The 22801-nt window shown below is 40.9% G+C and overlaps 1 protein-coding gene across 1 annotated transcript in view; it reads left to right on the top strand.

Moving 5' to 3' along the window:
- Positions 1-22801, top strand: part of SLC1A7 (solute carrier family 1 member 7) — a 54144-nt gene that overhangs the window by 24734 nt on the left and 6609 nt on the right. Inside the window, exons 4-9 of the mRNA XM_054834585.1 lie at positions 4961-5003; positions 5890-6109; positions 9965-10064; positions 11667-11900; positions 19304-19498; positions 22649-22783. Coding sequence (XP_054690560.1) covers positions 4961-5003; positions 5890-6109; positions 9965-10064; positions 11667-11900; positions 19304-19498; positions 22649-22783 — 927 coding nt within the window. The remainder of the gene's footprint in view (positions 1-4960; positions 5004-5889; positions 6110-9964; positions 10065-11666; positions 11901-19303; positions 19499-22648; positions 22784-22801) is intronic.

Here is a 22801-nt window from a genome sequence, read left to right as displayed (position 1 = left end):
CCTAACACAATTCAGCTTCCTAAAGCAGTGGAAAACTAGAGGAGCAAAACAAAAAAAATAGTGTTAATTGGTAGGTTAATTGCTGGGAGACAGTGGAGAAGGAAAAAGGACCTCCCACTTCTCTCAGTGGTAAGGTGCTAAGTACTCCTACGTGTAATGGGAAGCTGCACCCTCAGAGCTGCTTCTTAGACCAGGTCGTGTCTATACTTGATACAAGTCTTCAGGATTTTCTTCAAATTCTGTGGCTATCAAATTGCAGAACGTATGTTGCCTTAGCCATACAGACACATTTCTAACTCGAGACATCCTTATGTCTGAATCCTCTTATCCCATGCAGAACTAGGGAAGGAGTCCGAAATTTGCTAGTACAATAAACCAGCCTGTGTATCACAGCAGGATGTAGTCAAAGAAGGTGTTTAGTAGGTCACCTGTGCGTATATGCTGCTATCACAGAAAACACAGGCCAGGCATGCTGTGCCAGCTGTGGCTCAGTAGCTCATGGCCTGTAGAAGGTTCACTGAGCTGATATTGAAGTTTCATGCACATTCACTCTTTTAGCCTGTGTTGAATGCTCCTGCTCTGTCTGGCAAAATTCCTGAAGCAGAAGATGCTCTGGGAAATGTTCTTCCTCAGGGCAGGCAATATTTAGCTCTTAATTTTTTATGTAACCAGAAACCATATGTCTCAGTTTCTGGTTTACAGTCATATCCTTGGCTTAGACCTAAATTTATCTATGTTCCACACCAGCCTCACTTGCTGTTATTTGCTATATTTAATTCCCTATTATTATGTGAAATTATTTCTGCTAGGAATGCTGAATTGTGTCACTGAGGTTAGAGATAATGTTGCTTGTACTAGAGAAATGAATCCCAGATTATTTTAAGTTTCCCACACTATTATTTTATGTTCTGTATCTTGTTAGCAATCTGAATGTGATGCTGGAATTTTAGAGGTATTTTATCTATTTAGCTTTCTTAATTGAATAAACACAACAGCATTTATAGGCGGTGACAGCAATGAGTAGCTCAGCTTGAATTATTACTTTGTAAGTACTAACAGTGTCTTTAATTCAATAGTTGTCAGTGATAAACACAGTGCCTATTCTGAGTAGAGAGACAGCCTCACTTTATGATCCTGATACCAGATCCATGTGGATAGATCTTTATCTTGTCAAGAATTGCAGTAAAGCTAGTAGAGATCTGCAGGGGCCAGTCTGATGGCAGGTTGGATGCCTGGAAGATAGGTGGGCAGCACAAGGAGAGATCAACAGGCTGCAGCACCCTGCCATTCATTTTGTACAGTGTTTGGGCAAATGCAAGTGTCTGCATCCTGTGCTAGACTGAAGCTCCCAGCCCAGTGCTCAGGTTTGGTGGGCCAGAGACCTGCAGGAGGGCTGCCCTGAGGCAGCCAGGCTGGCTGGCAGTTATGAGGATCCCACCAGCCCTCCTCATCCCAGTTCCATGATAAGAAGTCAAATACCGTGTGTCCCCCTGCCTCCCCGTCTCACTTCAGTCTCTTGTTCTGAAACATTCCCAGGAGATCCCTGCCAAACATCCAGCTTATGACTGGAAATATCAGCATGCAGCAAAACATACCCCTAAAGCAAGAATTTCTCAAGTGTTTTTGAAGAGGCCTGACTAAACCAACAAACACTCCCAGTCATCTCCCAGCTCTAAGTCACAGTTTGATACTTTCTTCTCAGTATTTGTTTTTAGTCCATTAGAGTTCTCATCCATGAATTGCTCTCTTGAATGTTTTTAATTAACAAAACTAAATTTTGGCTAATACTGGATTTTTTCAATCCAAGTAAACCAGCTTAAAATAAAAAATAAGCCGAAGCTCTGGCAAACACATTCAGGTCAGCCCTTCACTAGATAAATTGTGTAACTTTGGTAAGGCTAGTCTCAAAGACTGGATCACAGTGCATAATATATTAAAAAATATTGGGAGAATTCCAGTATCCAGTATTAAGTGGGTAGTTGTAATTCCTGCAGAATAAAGAATGATAAAGAAACAAAATGCTTTAATCCTCCACAAATTTGTCTAACATTTAATCTAGCTACTAACCATATGATATTTCCTTTCTCAAGCAGTCTTAATTTGTTCTTAATTCTACTAATTAGGACTATAAAACTAAGGGAGAAAGTGGAAATCATCAGCAATTAAATTCATATTTCTTTGTAAAGCTACAGCTCATAGGTGACATTCATATTCAGAGCTGTGCAGGAATACTTAGCGTGGATCTATGCTTTCAGAATATTTCACATTCACACAGCAGGTCACATCACAATCATCACACTAACACCATGCATGCCTGTAGCACCTTTCATCTGCTTATCTCAAATTTAATATTAATGAAGCCTTTAACAATCTGGAAGCAGAATTCCCTTATGAGGCATAATAAGGCAGTAATCATCTTTTCTCTCCAGTGCTTCCCCCTCCTATAAACATCCTCTCTGTCTTCCCAGGTCCAGCTCCATCCAGCTGTTCTTCAGTTAGTCCCCTGTGTCAGCCAAGCCCCGGGGGCTCAGGCAGAAGGTTGTGTCTGCATCTGATAGGAAAGTGATGCACAGCTGGCTGATGTCTGTGTCTTGCTTTGGCTACAGATTCAACATTTGAACCAGAGAATCATCAGCTTTATGGACGATTTGCAGAGATAACCCAGTGCTTTGTGCTGTTGTTACCCGGGTGAAAGCTCTGTTGATGGCAGCACAGCACTCAGCCGTGCAGCACTGCTTACAATGGTGTAGTGAGTGTTGTTCATCGCTAACCACATTGCAACAGTGTCTTAAGTGTCTTAAGCTAAATCATTCCAATTAAATGAAAGTGTGTACAAAGGGACTGCATTAATTTAGCTAAACCCTGCTAACTTATGATCATTTCCTTACATGAAAAGATGGAATAGATGACCTTCCAACCCAAACCATTCTATGATTCTATATGGTCAAAGCTGCTGTCCTCTGCTATCACGTCCCCGTAGCGCACAGTCATCATCACACCTGGGGCTCTTAAGCAGGATTAGTAAAATGGAAAGCGATGTTGCAGTGTACAGCACAGATAGTGTATGCTGTTACCCTGCAGGAATGCCAGGTAGCAGGTCACGTTGCGAGGGTGAGTAATCTGAATTGTCTTGCCTGCACTGAGGTGAGGAAAGGCCAGGACGGTTAAAGAAGAGTAACTGAACTGCTGCACATCAACCTTGTATCTTGCCTGGTAGTAACTTGTCTGTGTAACACTAGTTTGCCCTAAAGCTACAGCCTTACCAAAATGATTAATGATGCCTTTATGTGACTTGTCTGCTCTCACACAGAAGGCCAACAAACTCCCCTCACTTTCAGTCTTCCGTTTCAATCATTAGACAGCACTACTACCCTTTAATTAAAACTCTTCTCCCTCTGTTTACCCTGAAAAGGATAATTAATTATCTCTTTGTAGCAATTGCTCTCAGTGCCTGATGCCACTGAAACAGATTCTGCCTCATAATTTTAAGTGCAACCATAATGTCACATTATGATCCCTTAAAATAGCAATAAAATTGTTTCTTCTAAGCCAGTGCTGTACAGCATGCTATTACTGCGACTCCATTAGCAGCAAGCATATGCTGCTGCTGCAAAGAGGAAAGCAGGTCTGGAAAACGTCTCAGTTCAGTATGCATTTAACTGTTCCTATATGTAGCACTTGGAATGAGAATGGGCTTTTCATGTATACTTAGGTGTTGTCCTGTCTTGGGGCTTGAGCTGAACTTTAAGTCAAATGTCGTTTGGTTAGAGAATTCAGGGGTTTCTCCTCACATAAATTTATGTATATGAAAGCATCTAATTGGGTCATAGGCTGTCACTGTCTTCTGCCCATAGGTTCAGAAGCTTTGGGCTGAAAATAAATCAGTTCTGAAACTGATTCTACTAGAATCATCACACAAATCTTGATTCTCCAACGCTTCACAGAAATGTATGACTTTTTAACTTTTTTGCCCAATTATACTATGATTCCTCTCTGAAGCCTGTAGAGGGTGTGCTCTCCATTTCAAATTAGGATTGAATGTCTTTCTGCAAAGTAGTAACCTAGCTCAAACTGAAGTTATAAATTTGCTCCAGATATTATTGGGTGAAATGTTATGGACTGAGATACACAGAAAGTCAGAACAGATGACAACAAGAGTCCCTTTTGGAATTAAAAATCTATCATTCTCACTGCAGATCTCGCAGTGTATGGTCATTGCCTTCCTCTGTAGCTCAGCTGTGAGCAAAGATGAAGCTGTTTGCCTCCCTTCAGACTCTTGTTCTGAAGTCTCAGAACCATATTAAAATAAAGTTTAGCAGAGACTGTACAGCACTAATCTCAATTCTTTTAATCAGGAACGAGATCCTCTTTTTGAAAAGCAAACTGTTGTTGACCAAACCACTGCGAAGTCTACATCATTTAGAATTTTAGTGATGAAAGTGTATCAGGAGGTTCTACAGTTTATGAATTATCTCACAGGAGTACTTAAAAGGCCCAAAGTAGATTGCAACACCCAGAGGTCTCAGGAATACATCCCTGAACACTGACTCTGTCTTGAACAGTTCATTATCTAAGTAGGGAAGACAAAATATGCAATAAAGTAATATTCTTCTCCCCAGCTAGCAGATGGGGAAGGGAATGATAGCAATTATGTTGCCCCAGTTACAACATGGAGACTGTGGCAGAGCCAGAAACTGAAATTGGAGCTCCTGGGTCTCGTTCCAGGTATTTAGAGAGAAGTCCCAAACTTTAATTTGGAGGAACCGTGTCTCTGTTGAGTCTTGGTCAGTCAGGTACAGGTGTATGGCATGAATGGGAGAGAGTGACAGTCTTCTGCACCCATCCAGCCCTTGCTCTCTAGTAGGATAAATAACTGATTTATCATGGGAGACCCAAGACACAGTAAACAGAAGTTGTTTTCAGTTCCATAGAAATTATTCTTTTATTTGTTCATTTTTAGGAACATGTTTCCAGCCAATCTTGTTGAGGCCACATTCAAGCAGGTAAGTGGCTATATTCCTTTTACCACTGGTGAAAGAGATGAGGCAGCATCACATAAAACATGTATCTTCGTAAAACAGAATCCATATAAAGACATTGCATATTACTTCAGATACTGTTAGTACCTTCAGCATTTAGGAATTAATGAGTCCCTTCCCATTAGCCTCAGCAGCCTTGGTATCTGAAGGCAAAACAAGCATAAAACGCACAGTGTGACTGGAGAGTAGACAAGCACACCTATGTCAACTCCACCTCCACCTGGAGGAACTTGAGAAAGGTGCTGTAGGGAAGCAGAACAATTTATGCCAGTATGCCTAGAACATGGTTTCTCTTACCACGAGACTGTAGTCACGGAGTAGCTGGAATTTCTTTAAGAGCACACAGTAACACCGCACAAAGGAAGAACAGAATACCATGTCCAGTTAAAGCAACAAAATTATGTATTTGGGAAGAATCTAATTACTCACATTGGAATTTGGCGAGGAAACCTTATCTAAAAGTTCTGAGTGAGCAAGAGGCATGGCTTTATTTCTTTCACCTGCAGGAATATTTCATGGGAACTTTACCTCTGATGAGGCAAAGAGAAGGGCCCTCAGAACCTCTAGGGAGGTATTCCTGACTAGATCTTATAGGGAATTAGCTCTGTCAGGAGATGATGTGTTCATTGCACAAGGGTCTGATCATAGGAAACTCTGATTTTGTTATGTTCTTCCAAAAATTCAACACTTTTTACAGATTTTAGCAGCATAGGGACAGGAACTGTCATGCTTCTTTTCGTGCTTGTCCTTTTAACATGCAGCCTTGTTGAAGCAGAGCACTTAGGAGGTCTCATTTAACTATAAATTCCTGCTGTGATATTATAATAAAAACTATTTTGTTTTCTTTCAGTATCGCACCAAGAGTATTCCCATCATTAAATCTAACAAAGCATCATCTGAAAGCACCACTCATCGCATTATAATATATGGAGTCCAGGACGAGAATGGATCCAATGTCCAGAATTTTGCCTTGGATATCACTCCCCCTCCTGAAGTGATTTACAAGTCAGAACCAGGCACTAGTGACGGCATGAATGTGCTAGGGATTGTGATCTTCTCTGCCACAATGGGTAGGTTTCAGACATGTTTGGTTTGTAATAATCCAAGTATCCATTTAAGAGAAAACAATAGGGGTTGGGTTGTTTGGTTTCTTGATCATCTTTTTTAACTGCTTCTATCTAAACTTTGTGGGGAAAAAGGCAAGACTGTTACAGAGCTGTTCTTCCAACCTTTCAAAGATAAATCTTTAAAATCCTTGATGACTTTTGTTCCATACAGTTGTGTCTTCTGTGCATGCACTTACATTCTTTTTGTTTTATTTTTTTTTTCTGGATTATTTTGAGCTTTTATTTATGAACCATTGTTTCCTGACTGTAAGAAACACTAATACAGTGTGCTCAGAGGAGGTAAGAATTACTACACCAGGTCAGATCCTGCCAATATTCTGTTTCACTCTCTGGCCAGTAGCACAAATCCCAGAGAAAGTTTCAAGAAATTCTGAGATAAACAAATCTGTAGCAGGCTTTCTTTCCAAATCCCAAGAAGTTTGTACAGTTCTAATGCCCAGAGCTCCAGGTGTTGTAATACAAGAACAAAGAACTTCCCACACTGCTCTTGGCTCAGGGGGCATCGAGCTGAGACACGCCTTGCTCTCATGGCCGGATGTTTCAGCCCTGCAGCTGGCAGACCAAGACAAACCTGCTCCCAAACCAACTCCTTGGCTAAAGTTCCCTCCACAAGGCAGAAAATTACTTTAGCCCTGGAATCTGCTCCATCTGTTGTTCTTGCCCAATTTTAGTCACATTTTACCACATTATTAGTGCAGAATATAACTGTCACTTGTCTATGTAAGAACACAATTCAGATAACGAACATCAGTGATATCCTGATTAAGTGAGCTACAAAGGTATATTGTTTTATCAGTTTTAAATCTGTGGATCTTCTCTTTGACTGAAACTTCTTGATTTTATTTTTGCCATCTTGCAATGCTGATAGTTATATACCATCTAGTAGCTTATCACAGTGGACTCTAAGAGCTTCTGTCTGGCTACTTTATTCAGTTTCACTTGCTGGAGGAACTCAGCGGTGCCATGTGTGTTATATTACGTTTGTGGATTTGGAAGAGGGAATTCAAACAAACATGCCCCAGTTAATCATAAAGTTCTGATGATTTTTACAAGCAGATACTCATCAAACATTCCTTATCTAAATCTATTCTTGGAAGTTAATTTGGTCAGCAGAGGTAGTTCCATAAAACATCTTTGACTCTATTTAGTATATTATGGTTCATAGCAGCACAAGGGGTCAAAAATCAAGTCTGGAATTATCTCTCTCTTTTTTAGTTTCTCCAGAGGGTGGTATTTCACATGCAACACTGCTGGAAATTGACTGTGCCCCAGTTTGTTGTATTTTATAGTCAATTCCCAAAGTACAATGTCACAACAAACACTATTCCAGCCAAAAAGTATTGGATATGAATGAATTAATTACATGTGCTTATTAGGATCAAGGGCAATTTTGTACTTCTGAGTACAGAAGATCATTCATTGTTTTTCCAGAACTGAATGTATTACTTTTACCATGCTCCTAAGTCTTGCTGGCCTGGGGCTCAAGAGATGGAAGCTGCGAGCTGGTTTCTTCCTGGCTGATGTACAGAAAATGTACAGCCAGTACTGCCATGTACAGCATAGCCCCAGCTGCTGGGTCAGCTGTGACTGTTAGCTGTGAACAAACCTGAGACACCAAACCCTCAAAATCTGTCATCTACCGATGACTATTTCAGACTGTCATTTTGAACAAAGGAAGCAGCCAAGCATTTATCACCTTTCTGCACCTCCCCAAAAAAATGGAAGCAATGAGACAGAAGACATATGGTTTGAATCTGTGTGAAAGAAGATCATCCTTCCAAAGTTTATATTTAGTGCAAAAAAATGGTATACAGGCCTTGTTACTTTGTAACAGTTTTGCTGGCTTTGGCTGAGTCTTACTTGTAGAAAGGTCTTTTTACACCACTTTGGCATAGAAAAACAGCATTACGGTGGGTATGAGTTCTTATTACACCTTATTTAAGGTCCTTGAACAGCATCAGAATAGCATAAAGGGACAAGAATTTAGACTTGAGCTAACTGTCTTTTCCTGAAGTGGAGCTGAATTCCTTAGTAATCTCAGTCCAGGAATAAATCCTGTACATGAACGATTGGACTTCTTTGCCAGTCATGCATTAAAATGGGCAACATTTGACAGGCAGAGTGTGAGGTCAAAACACCTGAAGAGCCTTGATGCTGGGCTCAGCTGTGACTAGCTGTATTACCTCTTCTCACACAGCGTGCAGGAATTTCTGTTAGAGATTATCACAAGTGGCTAAGTATTGAAACATCTGATCTTTTTATCTTGGAGGAGCACACATTATTTATTCTCTACAAGGAAAATGTTTGCACTGAAATGGAACTTGGTACACCAGGGCTGCAGGCAGAAGGCCCCAGTCCTGCCTGCTCCCCTGTCTGTTCCCACCAATAGCCACATGCTTAAGTAGGACAGTAATTTATAGAGCCAATTACAGTTATTCCTATAAAATTAAAAAGAAGGCATTTCTTCTTTTTGGCATTATACAGAATAAGAAGCCAAGACTTGTAAAACTGCCACCAACCGGACTAGAAGAGCTGAACTATACTTAATGGCCTATTACCAAAGATGAGCAACATACTTAATAAAGGAATGTTGTCTTCTGATTTAAAAGTTACAGCTTAGATGAATATTAACAGGCTTACAAATCCACATCTTGAATCCACTGTTATTGTGAAATCCCTGGATAAAACAGCTGAGAGCTCCCTCCCTGCCTCAGGAGGAGATTGCCCTGGAAGCGGTGCTGCCTGACACGTGGCTTGCAAGTGCAGTTGTGGTCTCCCAGGGACAGAGCCCGGGCTCCTGCTCAAAGCAAGGACGCTGCATATCCAGAGCACGCAGTGGCAGCACACACCCCACTCATACCCCCCTGCTTCCCCATGAAACTCTCTTCAAAGGCAGCTAGCTTTTGAAGTGCTTCCCTGAGCAATTAACTTGCTCACTTGTAATCCTTTCAGGAAGGGATGGCAGAAAATTAATAAAATAGGAAAATTATTTATATGCATTATTGGAAACTAACACTGTCTGGTGAATACGTGGTTAGATGACACATCACAGAGTTGTATTCTTTTCCTTTCTGAGCACTGGGTGCAGATAAATGGGTTTTCTTTGCTGGTTAGTCTGTGTAGCAATTTGGCTTTTCTTCACGTTGCATTTACTTATCTCCCCCAAGTTTGCAAAGCCTGACTGATTATGAGGGTTGGTTGTTATTATGTACACAGATACCTACAAAAAATAGGATGGAGACCCCCCCCATCCTAACAGATACCTACTAAAAATAGGATGGAGACCCCCCTTATTAACTCCCTGTTACCAGAACAAACCTCAATACTGGCTTTACCCCAGGAGTGTCTTATGGATGCTGCCCAGTTGTACACAGAGCACAGTGGTAAGGCAGACTGCAGGCAGAGACAGCTTCCTTCATTAGAAAAATGTTTTTCAGTTTGTCTTCCATGGATCCCTCAGATCAGGCTTGCTAACAGGGGGGTAAATATACAACACACAAGTCTATACTGCCACAGGGAAACTTTCAGGGAACTGCAAATGAAAAAACACTGAGCTAGGGGAGAGTGCCCTGTATGGAGCCAAAGCACAAGACTGTGGCGTGGCTCCCCCACAGTCTCATTGTGTTCGTGTGTTTAAGGTGAGATTTTCAGACAGCACATCTGTTTATACAGCACGAAGATCTATATTCTTCCAGTTAACTCCCACTTAGTTCACTTTGAACTACAGCAGGGAGGAAGAGCACTGGGGCTTTGCATGAAGGCACCTGAGAAATTGAACCTGAATGCCTTTGTCTGCAGGTATAATGTTGGGAAGAATGGGGAACAGTGGCGTTCCTTTAGTCAGCTTTTGCCAGTGCTTAAACGAATCTGTCATGAAGATAGTGGCAGTTGCTGTTTGGTAAGTAACTGTTTTAGTAAGAAAATCCATTATTTTTTTTTAAAGAGTAAGAAAATTCCAACAGAAGAGGATGTACAGAAATGTAATAAACTGATTTCCAGGGAAATAAATTAGGGTGAACGATCCTTAGCTTTGCCCCAGCATTTGAAGGAAGATACAAACACACACATCCTGTCCCTGGCTTGTACTGTCATTTTGACAGAGGCACCCCATATATTACCCCCAAATAACGAAACATGGTATAGCTGGGTGTGTGTGTGTTGTATGCACTAGGGTCACTGCCAATCCTTGGGCATGCCCAGAGGGATTATGATATATCCAGCCCTTACAAGGAAGGAGCATGATGAGATGCTCAAGCTGGTACTTCCATCCCTTACAGCGCTGCTCCACTAGAAATACTAGCCTGGCTTTAGTTAGCTCAGGAAAGGGCTGGGCTCTTGTGCTGATGGGACTACTGTCATTAGCGTGGTGCTGCTAGCTTGGCTATCTCTGCACTGAACAGCACGGTGGAGATGATATACCCAGAGTGCTTGGCACTTGGGATGTCTCCAGTCAGCAGAATAGCCCTCAATGAACCATCTGGCCATGTCACTTAGGAAATGCCTTCAGAACAATCCTAAATTACACTGAGAGGCAGCTAGACCTGCCAACTCACCTGCCCCAAAGATCAGAACAACAGTAAGTGACTGCCAACAACAAAAACTATCAGCTTAGCATCTTCCCCATCCTTCAGAAGGTCCCCAAACGTGGCTTAGCCCAGTGTGTGGGGATCCCGCTACCAGCACCCAGCCTTTGTTTCCAGCTACCTGGTCGAGTCTGACTGAACTGGGTCAGGGAATGATCACTTGATTAGATGGGTCCAAGGGCGCAGTAATTTCTGGAAGGATGAGAGGGAAGGGGCAAGTCTCTGATGATGGCACAGCTTGCAAGTGGAAGATGGCTGGATGTCCCCAGATCTATTTTTATTTATTTTTTAATCTTAAGCTCTTTCAGCACCTGTGGCTTTGTGTCTAGCCACACACACAAGCACAACAGTTTTGATAAAGCACCTATCCCACATCCGGTCCAGAGTGGGTTCAGAAACAAGGTTATTTTTCTGCCTGTCTGCCCCAAATCAAACTCCCAGGCAGTCCAAGAGCATGTCTAGTGCATATTGGTATTTCTCCTATGTCTTCCAAAGGCAACATAAACATTTACTTAACAGCTTCCAACTAAAATCCATGAACAGCTACACAAGCACAATCACATGAGAGGAGCTTAGGATTCATTCCCCCTCTCCCCAGTGAAAGACCTGCCTTAAACTAAAAAGTCGGAGCTACATTCTGAACCAAAACATTTTAAAGCCATTCCCAACCAGCACCATAACCTCAGCTATGCTGAGGAGTACCCCACATAAAACATTGTTTAGTCCAGTGCTTCAAGCACACTCCTCAGGTGTGAGAGAGCGGGGCTTAGTCTGATAAAACCACGGAACCCAGCTGTGCCACTTCCAGACAGGCTGCTGTTACTGCACTGCTACTGCAAGTACAAGGATTTCCCATCTCATACTGTTTGATGGAAGTGAGCTATCTCTTAATAATGACTGTCTGTCTTTTTGCTCAGGTATTTTCCATTCGGAATTGTGTTCCTCATTGCTGGTAAAATCTTAGAAATGGATGACCCTTCAGCCATTGGGAAGAAACTGGGTTTCTATGCCATTACGGTGGTTTGTGGCCTGGTGGTGCATGGGCTGTTTATTCTGCCAATGATGTACTTCTTCATCACTAAGAAGAATCCCATTGTCTTCATCAGAGGGATTCTTCAAGCCTTGCTCATTGCTCTGGCCACATCCTCCAGGTATTATACAGTTTCTAGACAGATGCAACAAAATATTTGCTGGATCCTTACTACAGCTTTCTCTTGGGAACCGCACACTATAGCTGTACTGGAGCAGATATATTTGTATCTGAACAATGGCCTGTGTCAAATTTGCTGGTATACTTGTAAAAGATGCGTGTCTCAACATTTGGAAGTTATGTGTGGGAGCCATTTGACAATAATGTTTGTCACATTGTTTTCCCTCAGTTTAAAAAATATTGGACAAAAATGTTCTTTCTTAGAGGACTATAAAGGAAATAAGGGTATTTTTCCATAAAAACAAACATTGTGCCTCTACAAAGTTAATATATATTAAGGGACACATAGTTTCTCCAGACTTCATTTATGGTATTAGTGGAGAACCTCCTAATTCAGCCATATGGAAATGTTTTAGCCTTTCTACTCATGTTAGTCTTTGTTTCTTGGTACATTAAGAAAAGGCTGTAGTTGCAAGCTATTGTCCAGCACTGGGAAAGTATTTAGCTGTTCTGCTCAAGGAATAATATATTTTGCATCCTTTTTAAGGAGAATGTACAACGATTTTTAACCATAGCTGAACAAAGGTACTGTGAAAGTGGGAAACAGCTTGTGAACTGGTTATGAAAATGACTCCCAACATAGATAAACTGGTGCGTGAGAAGTGCTTGAAAGGGCTGGAATTGTCTTGCATTGAGTGGAGACAAGAATGACAACTAAAATAACATTTCCGTGTAGCCAATATCATGAAAACACAGTTTCATGGAATCTGTGGCTGGAGGCTTGTTACTCTAAAGTAACAAGAGCAGCTATACTTACCACTTTTTATGCAGTAATAAAAGCCACAGTACAAGCAGAGAATGCCAGGTAAATAGGTCTCTTTAGCACATCTTACATATTCATTATTTCTACTGTCAGCTGTAAATGAAGAGGACTAAGAAAGGAAAAGATACATTTCTTTTATCTCATTTTTGCTTTTGGATTTTTAAAGTTATTGTTACTTTACAGAGAGACTGGAAAATACTAAATTCTTATCCAGATTTTGAAATGATGACAGCTAGTGACAAACACCTACCTTTATCTACCTAATTTAGACTTCAAATTAGTAATTACTACAAAATCAATGATAAATTAGGAACATCTATTTATAAAGAAACATAATGAAAAAATAAAAGGTTTTATTAACCCCAAAATATTTATTCTAATTAACAATAATGACTGAGGAGTAATTCATCTAGTTATACTTAAATACTGATCCCTTCTTCCATCCTATAATAATTTCTATAATAAGTTGAGCTCTGATGACTAATATATCCTTTCAGGCAATAGCATTGTACCAGCTTCTTATCCCTTGTGTCTCTAATCTTACTTTTCTCCATAACTTCCCAAGTGTAATCTCTCCTATAATGGAGTAACCCACATAGAAATAAAGTGCATTTGTAATTGGTGGGATTACAGAAGGAAAAGGCAGGAATGACATACAGATGAAAAGTTCTGGGAAAGCAGTCAAACAAATATTGATTTAAATAATTTCTTTTTAATAGTCTCATAAGGGCTGTTATGTAATCAGCGCATATGGCTTTCCATAGGGCATCATCACTGATAAATAATTATGTGAGTTTTGCAGAAATCTGGAACTCTTACGCGAATTATCTAAGTAAATAAATAGATGGAGAAGTAACAATGTAAATTCCCTGAACTCAGATTAGTTGATGTCATTCATTTTTGCTATAATCTTCTGCAAAACTATTTTTGTAATAAAACATTACTTTGCAATGCAGTAATTACCATCAATGCTAAAAGAGAAATAATCTCTATTTTACTGAAGTGAGAATGACAAAGAGAAAACTTAAGTTGTACTAGACCTGTGCCAGGCTTGGGAAAAGAGCCTAAAACTTTTATCCCCGGCCCATTGGCCTGATTAGGCTCATTACAGTTCTAGCTAGGTCTGGCAAGGTAATTTGGGGCAGGAAGGTCAAATGCAGATGCCTCTCATGAATATATGCACAGTGGTTAGGGCAGGAGTAAGCACAGCAGAAGGAATGTATAGGAATTAAAAGAAAGGCAAGGAGGGAATGATTATTTCAGTACATTTGGAAGGTATTGGCTTTCCACTATGTTTCATTTTACAAGGTGTTTTCATATATCAGTTTGCTCCAAACCGACCTATAATGAGCAACACACTGTGAAATACAAAGTCAAGAAAAAAATCATGTGCTGGGTGGTGTTTTAAACTCTAGTTAGGTTTAAATAATTAAGGCAAGCTTTTTCTTTAGAACAGAAAAAGTTTGTAGCTTGAGATGTTGTCACATCCCCAGATTCAAGATGCTAATTTTGCACTCAGAGATGTTAGTGTTGGAAAAGGCTCATCAGGTTCACATTTGACACGCTTGACTATCTGCCCTGCTCCTCTAAGAATTCTGTTTCTGAAGAACTTTATTGCTGACAGCTTGGGGTTTTTAATCTGTGCCTTTCCATGCATTCTCTTTTTCTAGAAAAAGAGAATTTTTCTCTCAAAATCTAATATGAATTTTCCTCTTTTTAGAAAAAAAAAATTTGTTCCTTGTTCTACCTTTAGCATCTATAGAAGAGTCTGTCCTTTTCTCTTCTTTGCTGTTAATAAGCAACAAAAATAACCAACCTTTTTACCAGTATAGTTCCCTTTATCAAGGGAGGTTTAATAAAGACTTAAAAGATCAGCACATATTTCCATCATTTTCAAAAACAGATTACTTACCTTAATTTTCCTTATTTTACATAAGCATTGCATTTTGATTTTATAACCAATTTACTAGTCCTTTACTGGTCTGGCAACTGTCAGGGCTTGTGCTTTTTTAAATAGTGATCTCCCATTCCTATCAAGGCAGTTCGTTGTTTCTTCATTGGATCTCATCTCCTTACTCCGTCTCTAGTTCTGAGAGTATCAAGCCACTTTAAAATCATGAAGGCCCCTCTTTGCAATTCATAATATATTCAGGTCCAAGTTGCTTATAGTGTATTTCGAGGTTAGAAATGTTCCAATGCCAATGTCATCAATCATAGTAATCATAGAATCATAGAATCATAGAATGGTTTGGGTTGGAACAGACCCTAAAGATCATCTAATTCCAACCCCCCTGCTGAGGGCAGGGACACCCTCCACCAGACCACGTTGCCCAAAGCCTCATCCAACCTGGTCTTAAACACTTCCAGGGATGGGCCATCCACAACCTCTCTGGGCAACTTGTGCCAGTGCCTCACCACTCCAACAGTAAAGAATTTCCTCCTAACATCTAATCTAAATCGACCCTCCTTCAGCTTAAACCCATTACCCCTTGTCCTGTCACTACACTCCCTGATAAACAGTCCCTCACCATCTTTCCTGTAGGCCCCCTTCAGGTACTGGTAAGCTGCAATTAGATCTCCCCAGAGCCTTCTTTTCACCAGGCTGAACGATCCTAACTCTCTCAGCCTGTCCTCACAGGAGAGGTGCTCCAGCCCTCTGATCAGCTTCGTGGCCCTCCTCTAGACTCTCTCCAACAGCTCGATGTCTTTCTTGTCCTGGGGCCCCCAGAGCTGGACGCAGTACTCCAGGTGGGGTCTCACAAGAGCGGAGTAGAGGGGCAGGATCGCCTCCCTCATCCTGCTGGTCACGCCTCTTTTGATGCAGCCCAGGACACGGTTGGCTTTCTGGGCTGCAAGCGCACACTGCCGGCTCATGTTGAGCTTCTCATCAATCAATACCCCCAAGTCCTTCTCCTCAGGGCTGCTCTCAATCCATTCCTCGCCCAGCCTGTAGTTGTGCTTGGGATTGCGCCGACCCATGTGCAGTGTAATAAGACAAAAAGTCAGACATGGTATGTAGTCACCAAAATACACAACCAGTTCTACAAAGGGATGCAGGGGTTTGAGTCTCTGTTCTACATATGAGTGCCTAAGTTATATTACTACTTGGAGAAAGTCCAACATTGGTTGGTCTGAGAATTTTTAGATCAGCTCTTTTTTCTGTCAATTACTTGTAGAAGCATAAGGAAAGAACATGCACGCTTTCTAGCAAATGTTTTAAAAGACGCGCATATCACAGTGATTGTCATTGCAAAGCCTAACTTTTAGGAAAATTTCAACCACATAGGATGCCTGTCGTTCATTTTGGAACTTAGCGCTTCATTGGGACAGTTGGGCTCCTAGGAAAGAGCCCCAAAAGCCAGTGTGGTAAGGAGAGCTAGGCAGGCATCAGGCACAGCTATAAAGCAAAAGTCTCAACGTACAGAAGTGGTGAGAGGGAGCTGTCTCTCTCTGCTGAGTCTCTCCAAGGTAAACCAATCTTTACTCAAGGTTTTCTCCACGCCCGTTCCCTTACCCCAAGATGGTGTCAGAGTGCCTGCTCACAGTGGGGAATACTAGGGGAATTCAGCTTTCCCTTAAACCTGTGCTGACTTTGACTCTCCTGGGCTCGACTCCCAGGAGACAGCCCCTCTCCTGGGGATATCCAGTACTTTGAGATAGCACTCTCTCCCCGTCCACTGTGCAAGGAAGAATTGCATATTTATAGGCCCAGAAAGGGCATGAACAGATCTCTGGTACCAGCAGGCAGCTCAGCCTGTCAAGAATCACCAGCAGGACTTGCTACCAGATTTAGTATCTTTATTGTCAGAAGCTAATATACCACCAAAGTTAAGGTGAGTCCTGAGGAAAGGCTCTGAACTTACAGATTTGGGGTTCGGACATGTTTGATGGATTGAGCTCTGTTTGCCTGTTCTTAACAGTGTGTATATTTTGCAAATCCAACACAGGTCCAACATAGGTTTTAATGGTTTTCTGTTCAAATAGCAGTGCCTTCTCTAGAGATAGCTGAACTTTTCACCTTTGTTTCACTGAAAGGAATGGATACTGCACATAACTGAGCTGTTGCCAAAAGAATATGCACAAATAATTGGGGCTGGACAGGAGAGCTGCTTCTCCTGACAGTCAACACATCTGTATTTGGTTAAATAATACTTGCCACAGGGGCATTATATAACACTCATAATGTGGGTATTGGATTTTCAGATCATCTTAGAGGAGAACAAAAAGTTGGTTTTAAGCATATTGATTTGTTTCTTGGAGATCTTTCTGTGTCAGTTCATGTCTACATCTAGAGATAGAAAGCAAGCCACAGATCAGTGCCCTGATATTCATTCCACCTACTTGGCACCTCTGGAAAGCTTTCTTTGTAAGCTAAAAGTCAAACTGCAAGAATCAAAAACAATACCATGTATAAAACCCAAGAATGTAACACAAGGGAGCCTGAAAGCCCCTAAACAGCCATCTCATGGCAATGATTTTATTGAATCTGAGCATTATTTCAACCCATTTCCCTCTAGCAAAAGGTTCTGCACTCCATTCTCAGTCCCCTTATATTTCTCCAGAAATCCCAGTCACAGCAATATTTCAGTTTGCACAGACATTACTGGAGAGGCAGGGACAGCGATCTTATTCCTTTGCTGCATCATTTAGGACATAAAGAACTTGATCCCTACAACTAACACCAAGTCCCTGCAGCAGGCACCTGGCCAGCCAGCCCCTGAAGCCAAACCCTTGGCCCCAGTACAAGCTGGCTTTGGCAACAGGCATCCATTGCAATGTACACAGCTCTTCTTTACTACATCAGTAAATTGTGTACTGCACATGCTGTCATTGCCCACCTAGCCCTGCTCTGTGGTGTTCAGGCCACATAGCTGTAGATTTCTGACTTGCTGCTTGCTTTCTCCCACATCGACCCTGATCTTGTCACCTCTTACGGTACTGAAAAAAGCAGTATTTGGCCTACGGACAAAATTCCTCTTGGTTTTAGCTTTCCTCATTCCAATGGCAAGAGGGAATTTTATTTTTCTAGGTCATCTTTCCATATCATTAATGAATTAAAGCAGCATCTTCTCAGTGGTACATCCCATCAAAAGAAGCAATTTTCATCTTCTCTGAAGACAAGCGAGTTTTTCAAGGGTTTTGCTGCTTATGAAACACTAAGATCTTGGCTATTGCACAGTGTAAATTAAAGGCAGACTTAGGAAAAGGGAGATGAGATCAGTTTGTTGATTTTTTTGGAGCAAATATCAAAATGCATTTGAATGATAAGATAAACAGAGCAGGCTGAACAGCTGTTCTTCCACAGTGACTAGCTGTCTTTGTGGCTCACACTAGTAAGAGCTTGGCCTGATCCAGCATTAGCTTATGCTCAGTCTCTGCAGCTGCAGCATTTTATCCCAAAATTGAGATAAGACTCTAAAAATGTATTCTTAATTGTTAGAGTTAGTGGTGGGAGAAGATACCTCTCCTCTTAGCTGAAAGCTTTAGGACAGTTTTTAAAAGACTTAAGAGATTAAGATCAGTGCTTTAGAGTATTTTTTCCTCCTAATAAATGTTACACATCAGGCTTTCATGTTACTGCTCCACTGTTTAACACTAGATAAAGCAGCTTTCAAGAAAGCAAACTTCACCTAATTTAACTGGAAAGACAAATTATTTATTTGAGAATGGTTTTTTTCTTTTTTATTATAATATTATAATATTATAATAATATTCTTTTTATTATAATATTATAATATTATAATATTTAATAAACAACAAAACAATATTTAATAAACAACAAAAAAATCTAGTTATATGCCCTAGAAATTTTACTTAACAGCACAAAATTAAAATGAAAGAAACACCTGATTCTGTGAGATAATGCACAAGTTTAAAAGTTTAATTCTTGCAAAACCAGTGTCATACATACCATTTACAACAGTGGAAATAGATACAGATTTTGCTGGTTGTGCCATTGGTATTATGGGATTGTTTTTCACAATGTTTGTCGCATCTCAATCAAATCAGAAGATGTCAGTCAGTTAAAATTTACATGTTTCACAGCTCAGCTCTCTGCCCTCGGAACAGGAAGACATTTAGGTTTAAAATTCTGCTATATCAAAGCGTGGGCAAGGTGGAAAAGGACTTGTAAGATTACCTTTTTCTCCTCTTTTTCCCTCAAAGAAATTAGAGAAGAGTTTTGTTACAGAAAAGCCAAATGGCCAAGGAAAGACTGTCTTTAAAAATAAGTAACCCTCCATTAGCAAGGTTGTAGGAAGTAGCTGCAAGGAAGGAAGGCAATGAATAGTAAGTTCCTGGCCATGCTGATAGTGAAGAACATCTAGAAGTGTTACTGTGGTGGTCTGCTCCTAGTTACACCTACACCGGGGGTTCAGTTCCACATTATCTGTGAGCCGCAGCCTCGCCCTTTTCTTTTATGAACATTTTATGGTAAATAAAACATAGAGAATTTCATTCATGCACTAATGAATGTGTAAAAAATGATAGGCATGCCCAAGAGAGCAATGACATCTAATATATAGTTCGGGGGGGGGCATGCTTTGCTGTGATGGTTTTTGAAAGTTTCTGCTGTTTTGCAGCTCAGCCACACTGCCTATCACTTTCAAGTGCTTGTTGGAGAATAACCATGTTGACAGGAGGATTGCGAGGTTTGTGCTGCCTGTGGGAGCCACCATCAACATGGATGGGACAGCACTCTACGAGGCGGTGGCTGCCATCTTTATTGCGCAAGTAAACAACTATGAGCTGGACTTTGGGCAGATTATTACTATAAGGTATAAACCTCAAATTCCACATGCTGCATTTTGCTTGTCTTGTTGAGTCTGACACTCTTACGATTCTTGTATGTAGCAATGTTCAGAACAAAACTCATCTTTGCTATTACCAAAGGATCCATTCCTCATAGGATGGTTATTTTTAAGTAATGTAGAAATCACAGACTGTACAAAGGGAAATTGCACTGGTACCATTCAACAGAAACATGTGGACACCAGGAAACGTGTTTCTGTTTGAGGGTAACTGTCTAATTTTTGCATTTAGGCAACCCATTTACTAGGATCGGAACATTTTACTATTATTATTGGTGTTTAAAACACTATTTTAAATGTCAGAATGCTTTTCAACTTTAACTCTGGTTTGCATCTTTACATGAGAGGAAAAGGTTAAAAAAATACAAAACTAGAAGTCCTATATCAGATAACAGGGAATACTGTGTGTTAGGAAGCTCTTTGTCAAACCTCGGGGTAATAGGGGAATGGAGAAGGAGGACAGGTGCTACTATCAGGGCAGGTTTTCATGAAGATGTCATATCACTCAGATATTTTTTAAATTTCTTCTCTGCTGCTTGTTAAAGCAGAAATATTCATAAACAACTGTGCTGTCAGTGGGTACAGAGTGCTATAGCTGCATACTTGGTCCTTGAAAGGTCTGTAATGGATCCAAAAGACTAGAAGATCCAGCTGAACAATTACTGCCAGAATAACTCCAGTGGCTGCCAAAGAATGCCTCAGGGACTGAAACCTGCAGGTTTCCAGCAGGAAACAAATTATTAGAAAAACATTTGTCATAGTCGGAGCCTTGTGCAACATATTTGAGATCTGCTTACCTACCCACCCAGTGATCTCAACACTGCCCTGTTTACTCTGCTGGGCCTTGCCCATGTTCTTCTGGACTTCAAAACGTTCATGACAAGAGGACTAGAGTCCTGAAACTAACCCCAGATGACAGCTGGGGTTTGCTAATGGGCTTCTGTCAAGATCTGTGAGACTAGAAGCAGAAGAAATAAATTGTGCCCATATGAGCTCTTGCTTCAGGCTGTTTCTCTCTCTGAAAATTATTGGAATGACCCTGTGCTAAAATTTAGTCTTTTGTGATTTTGAATTCGGGGATGTTTTTAGAATGTGGTCCCAAAATAAGGCCCAGAGCATAGACAGACATTACATACACCTTGAAGCAGAAAATGGTGATTTGAAAAAATTAAGGAGAAGGAGGGTGATAGTAAATGGATAGCAGGTAAGTTCTAACTTTCTCTTAGCAGGACCCTGTTTTACCTCTTTATTTTCACTGCCTGTATTAAGTGCTAGTGCATAAGAACCAGACAGATGTAAAGACAGTAGAAGGAAAATACAAATGAAGATTGGAACAATCCAAGAAAAGAAAAGAAATAAAAAGACTGACTGACAAAAGAAGGGAGTAAATAGGAAATCACAGTGGATTCAGTACTTTGAGTACCTGAAGCCAAATTCTAACTGTATTCTGTGGGCCGAACTTGTCCCAGATCTTGATACTTTAGGATCTGGAGATTTGACATTCAAATATTTTTGAGTGCCAGGATATTGTTGCCAGAGAGGGTAAAATGTTAGAAAAACAATCAGTCTACTTTGCTCATAATTTGTAAAATCTAGGTTGACAATTTATGTCAACGTGATTATGTAGCAGAAAAAGAGAGTAAAGATCCTATTCCCATCAATTGAGCATATTATAGGAAGAAACATCTACATTAAGTTAAAAAAAATCAATGCAATAGCAGCTTGCTTGTACAATCTTTGTTAAACATTCCTATTTTTGCTCCAAGTTAAGTTTTGAGACTTTGTGGCCTGAACTGTCTTAGGAGGCAGAAGCAGTCCTCATCAGCTAGCCAGTTTAGAGCACTAACTGGAGAACATTTAATGTTCATTATATTTATCTGTTATTCAACTACTGAGCTTCCGTCCCTTCCTTTCTATCTATACTCTGCCTACTACAATGCTATTAGGATGCTATGCAAGCTGACTTATTCAAAATGTAGTTTTAAATCTTTCTCGTTCCTCATCACACCTGCATGCAAATGTATTTTTTTACTGCAGGAAAGAGGTCTAGTTATAAATACTGATGCTGCTGTATTGGTACACTGTACAGCTGTGAGCAAGATACTGGGTATCTCTGTGTCTCAGTTTCCATATGGGTGAATATTGTTACCCTCACTTTCCATCACAGGAGGTTGATGAGACTTAACTGCTTGCCAAAAGCTCTGAAATTCTGGATTGATGAATGCAGTAGATTATCAGTGTATATGCTTTATGTCATCCTTTTACAATTGTCAACATTCATTTTTGCCTTTCTGTTGGATGGCCTAGCTCTTGGAAGTGGCCAGATGGGCGGAAATTAATATATCCAGTCACTTTTGCTCCTGGAAATAGGAATGAAATCCCTCCCCTAAAAATAGCATTATGAAAAAAATATTAAGCCTGCCAGGTCCACTCTTGCCCTAGTCTCCCATTCATTCTGCTTGCCTGGCTGAAAAAATGGTGTGAAGGTCAAGTAAAAATACTTTCCAGAAACTGAAGAGGTACAGTCACATTCATGCTTGCTTCATATTTAGATCCAAGTATGCAAAGCCATGTGCTATGCAAGGACTTCACCCTTGGCCCAGCCTCTTTCTCCTTGGCCTAGCCTCTTGGTGATGGATTGACATTAAAGGCCCTAGCCTCAGCCAGCCATGGTTTGCCTGGCACAGGAGCTGCTGCTGATGACTCAGATGTGTGCTGGGAGCTCTGCTGCCAAGGGTGAAGCAGCGATGAGGAGTGCTGGCAGATTTGTGGCACACAGCGCTGTGTAGTGCCATGACCCACAAGAAGCTGACATAACTCAGAGAGCGCACAGGCTGGCTGCCCCGCTTTGCCTGCACTTGTGATATTAAGAGATAACAGAACCGCCCCACCAGCACCAAGGCTGCAAAGGTAGAGGGTGAGAATTTAGCACTGGGCAGACAGTTCGGCCTGTTCTTGCTTTCTGACCTGGCTTCTGTCCACAAAACACTGGCAATTCTGTGCAGTGACTTGTGTAAGAAGGATTATGGTTTAGGAAAGCTCCTGTAGAAACATGGTGTGGTTTCTTGCAGAGCAACCCATACTGGTAAAGCTTATTCCTTTCTTTCTTTGTTAAAGTATCACAGCCACAGCTGCCAGCATAGGTGCTGCAGGTATCCCGCAAGCTGGCCTGGTGACAATGGTCATTGTTCTGACCTCGGTTGGGCTCCCAACAGATGACATCACATTGATTATTGCTGTCGACTGGGCACTGTAAGTAACATGAAGTTT

This window comes from Grus americana, chromosome 8, assembly GCF_028858705.1.
Source record: "Grus americana isolate bGruAme1 chromosome 8, bGruAme1.mat, whole genome shotgun sequence".
NCBI lineage: Eukaryota > Metazoa > Chordata > Aves > Gruiformes > Gruidae > Grus > Grus americana.
This window is presented reverse-complemented; position numbering and strand designations above follow the sequence as displayed.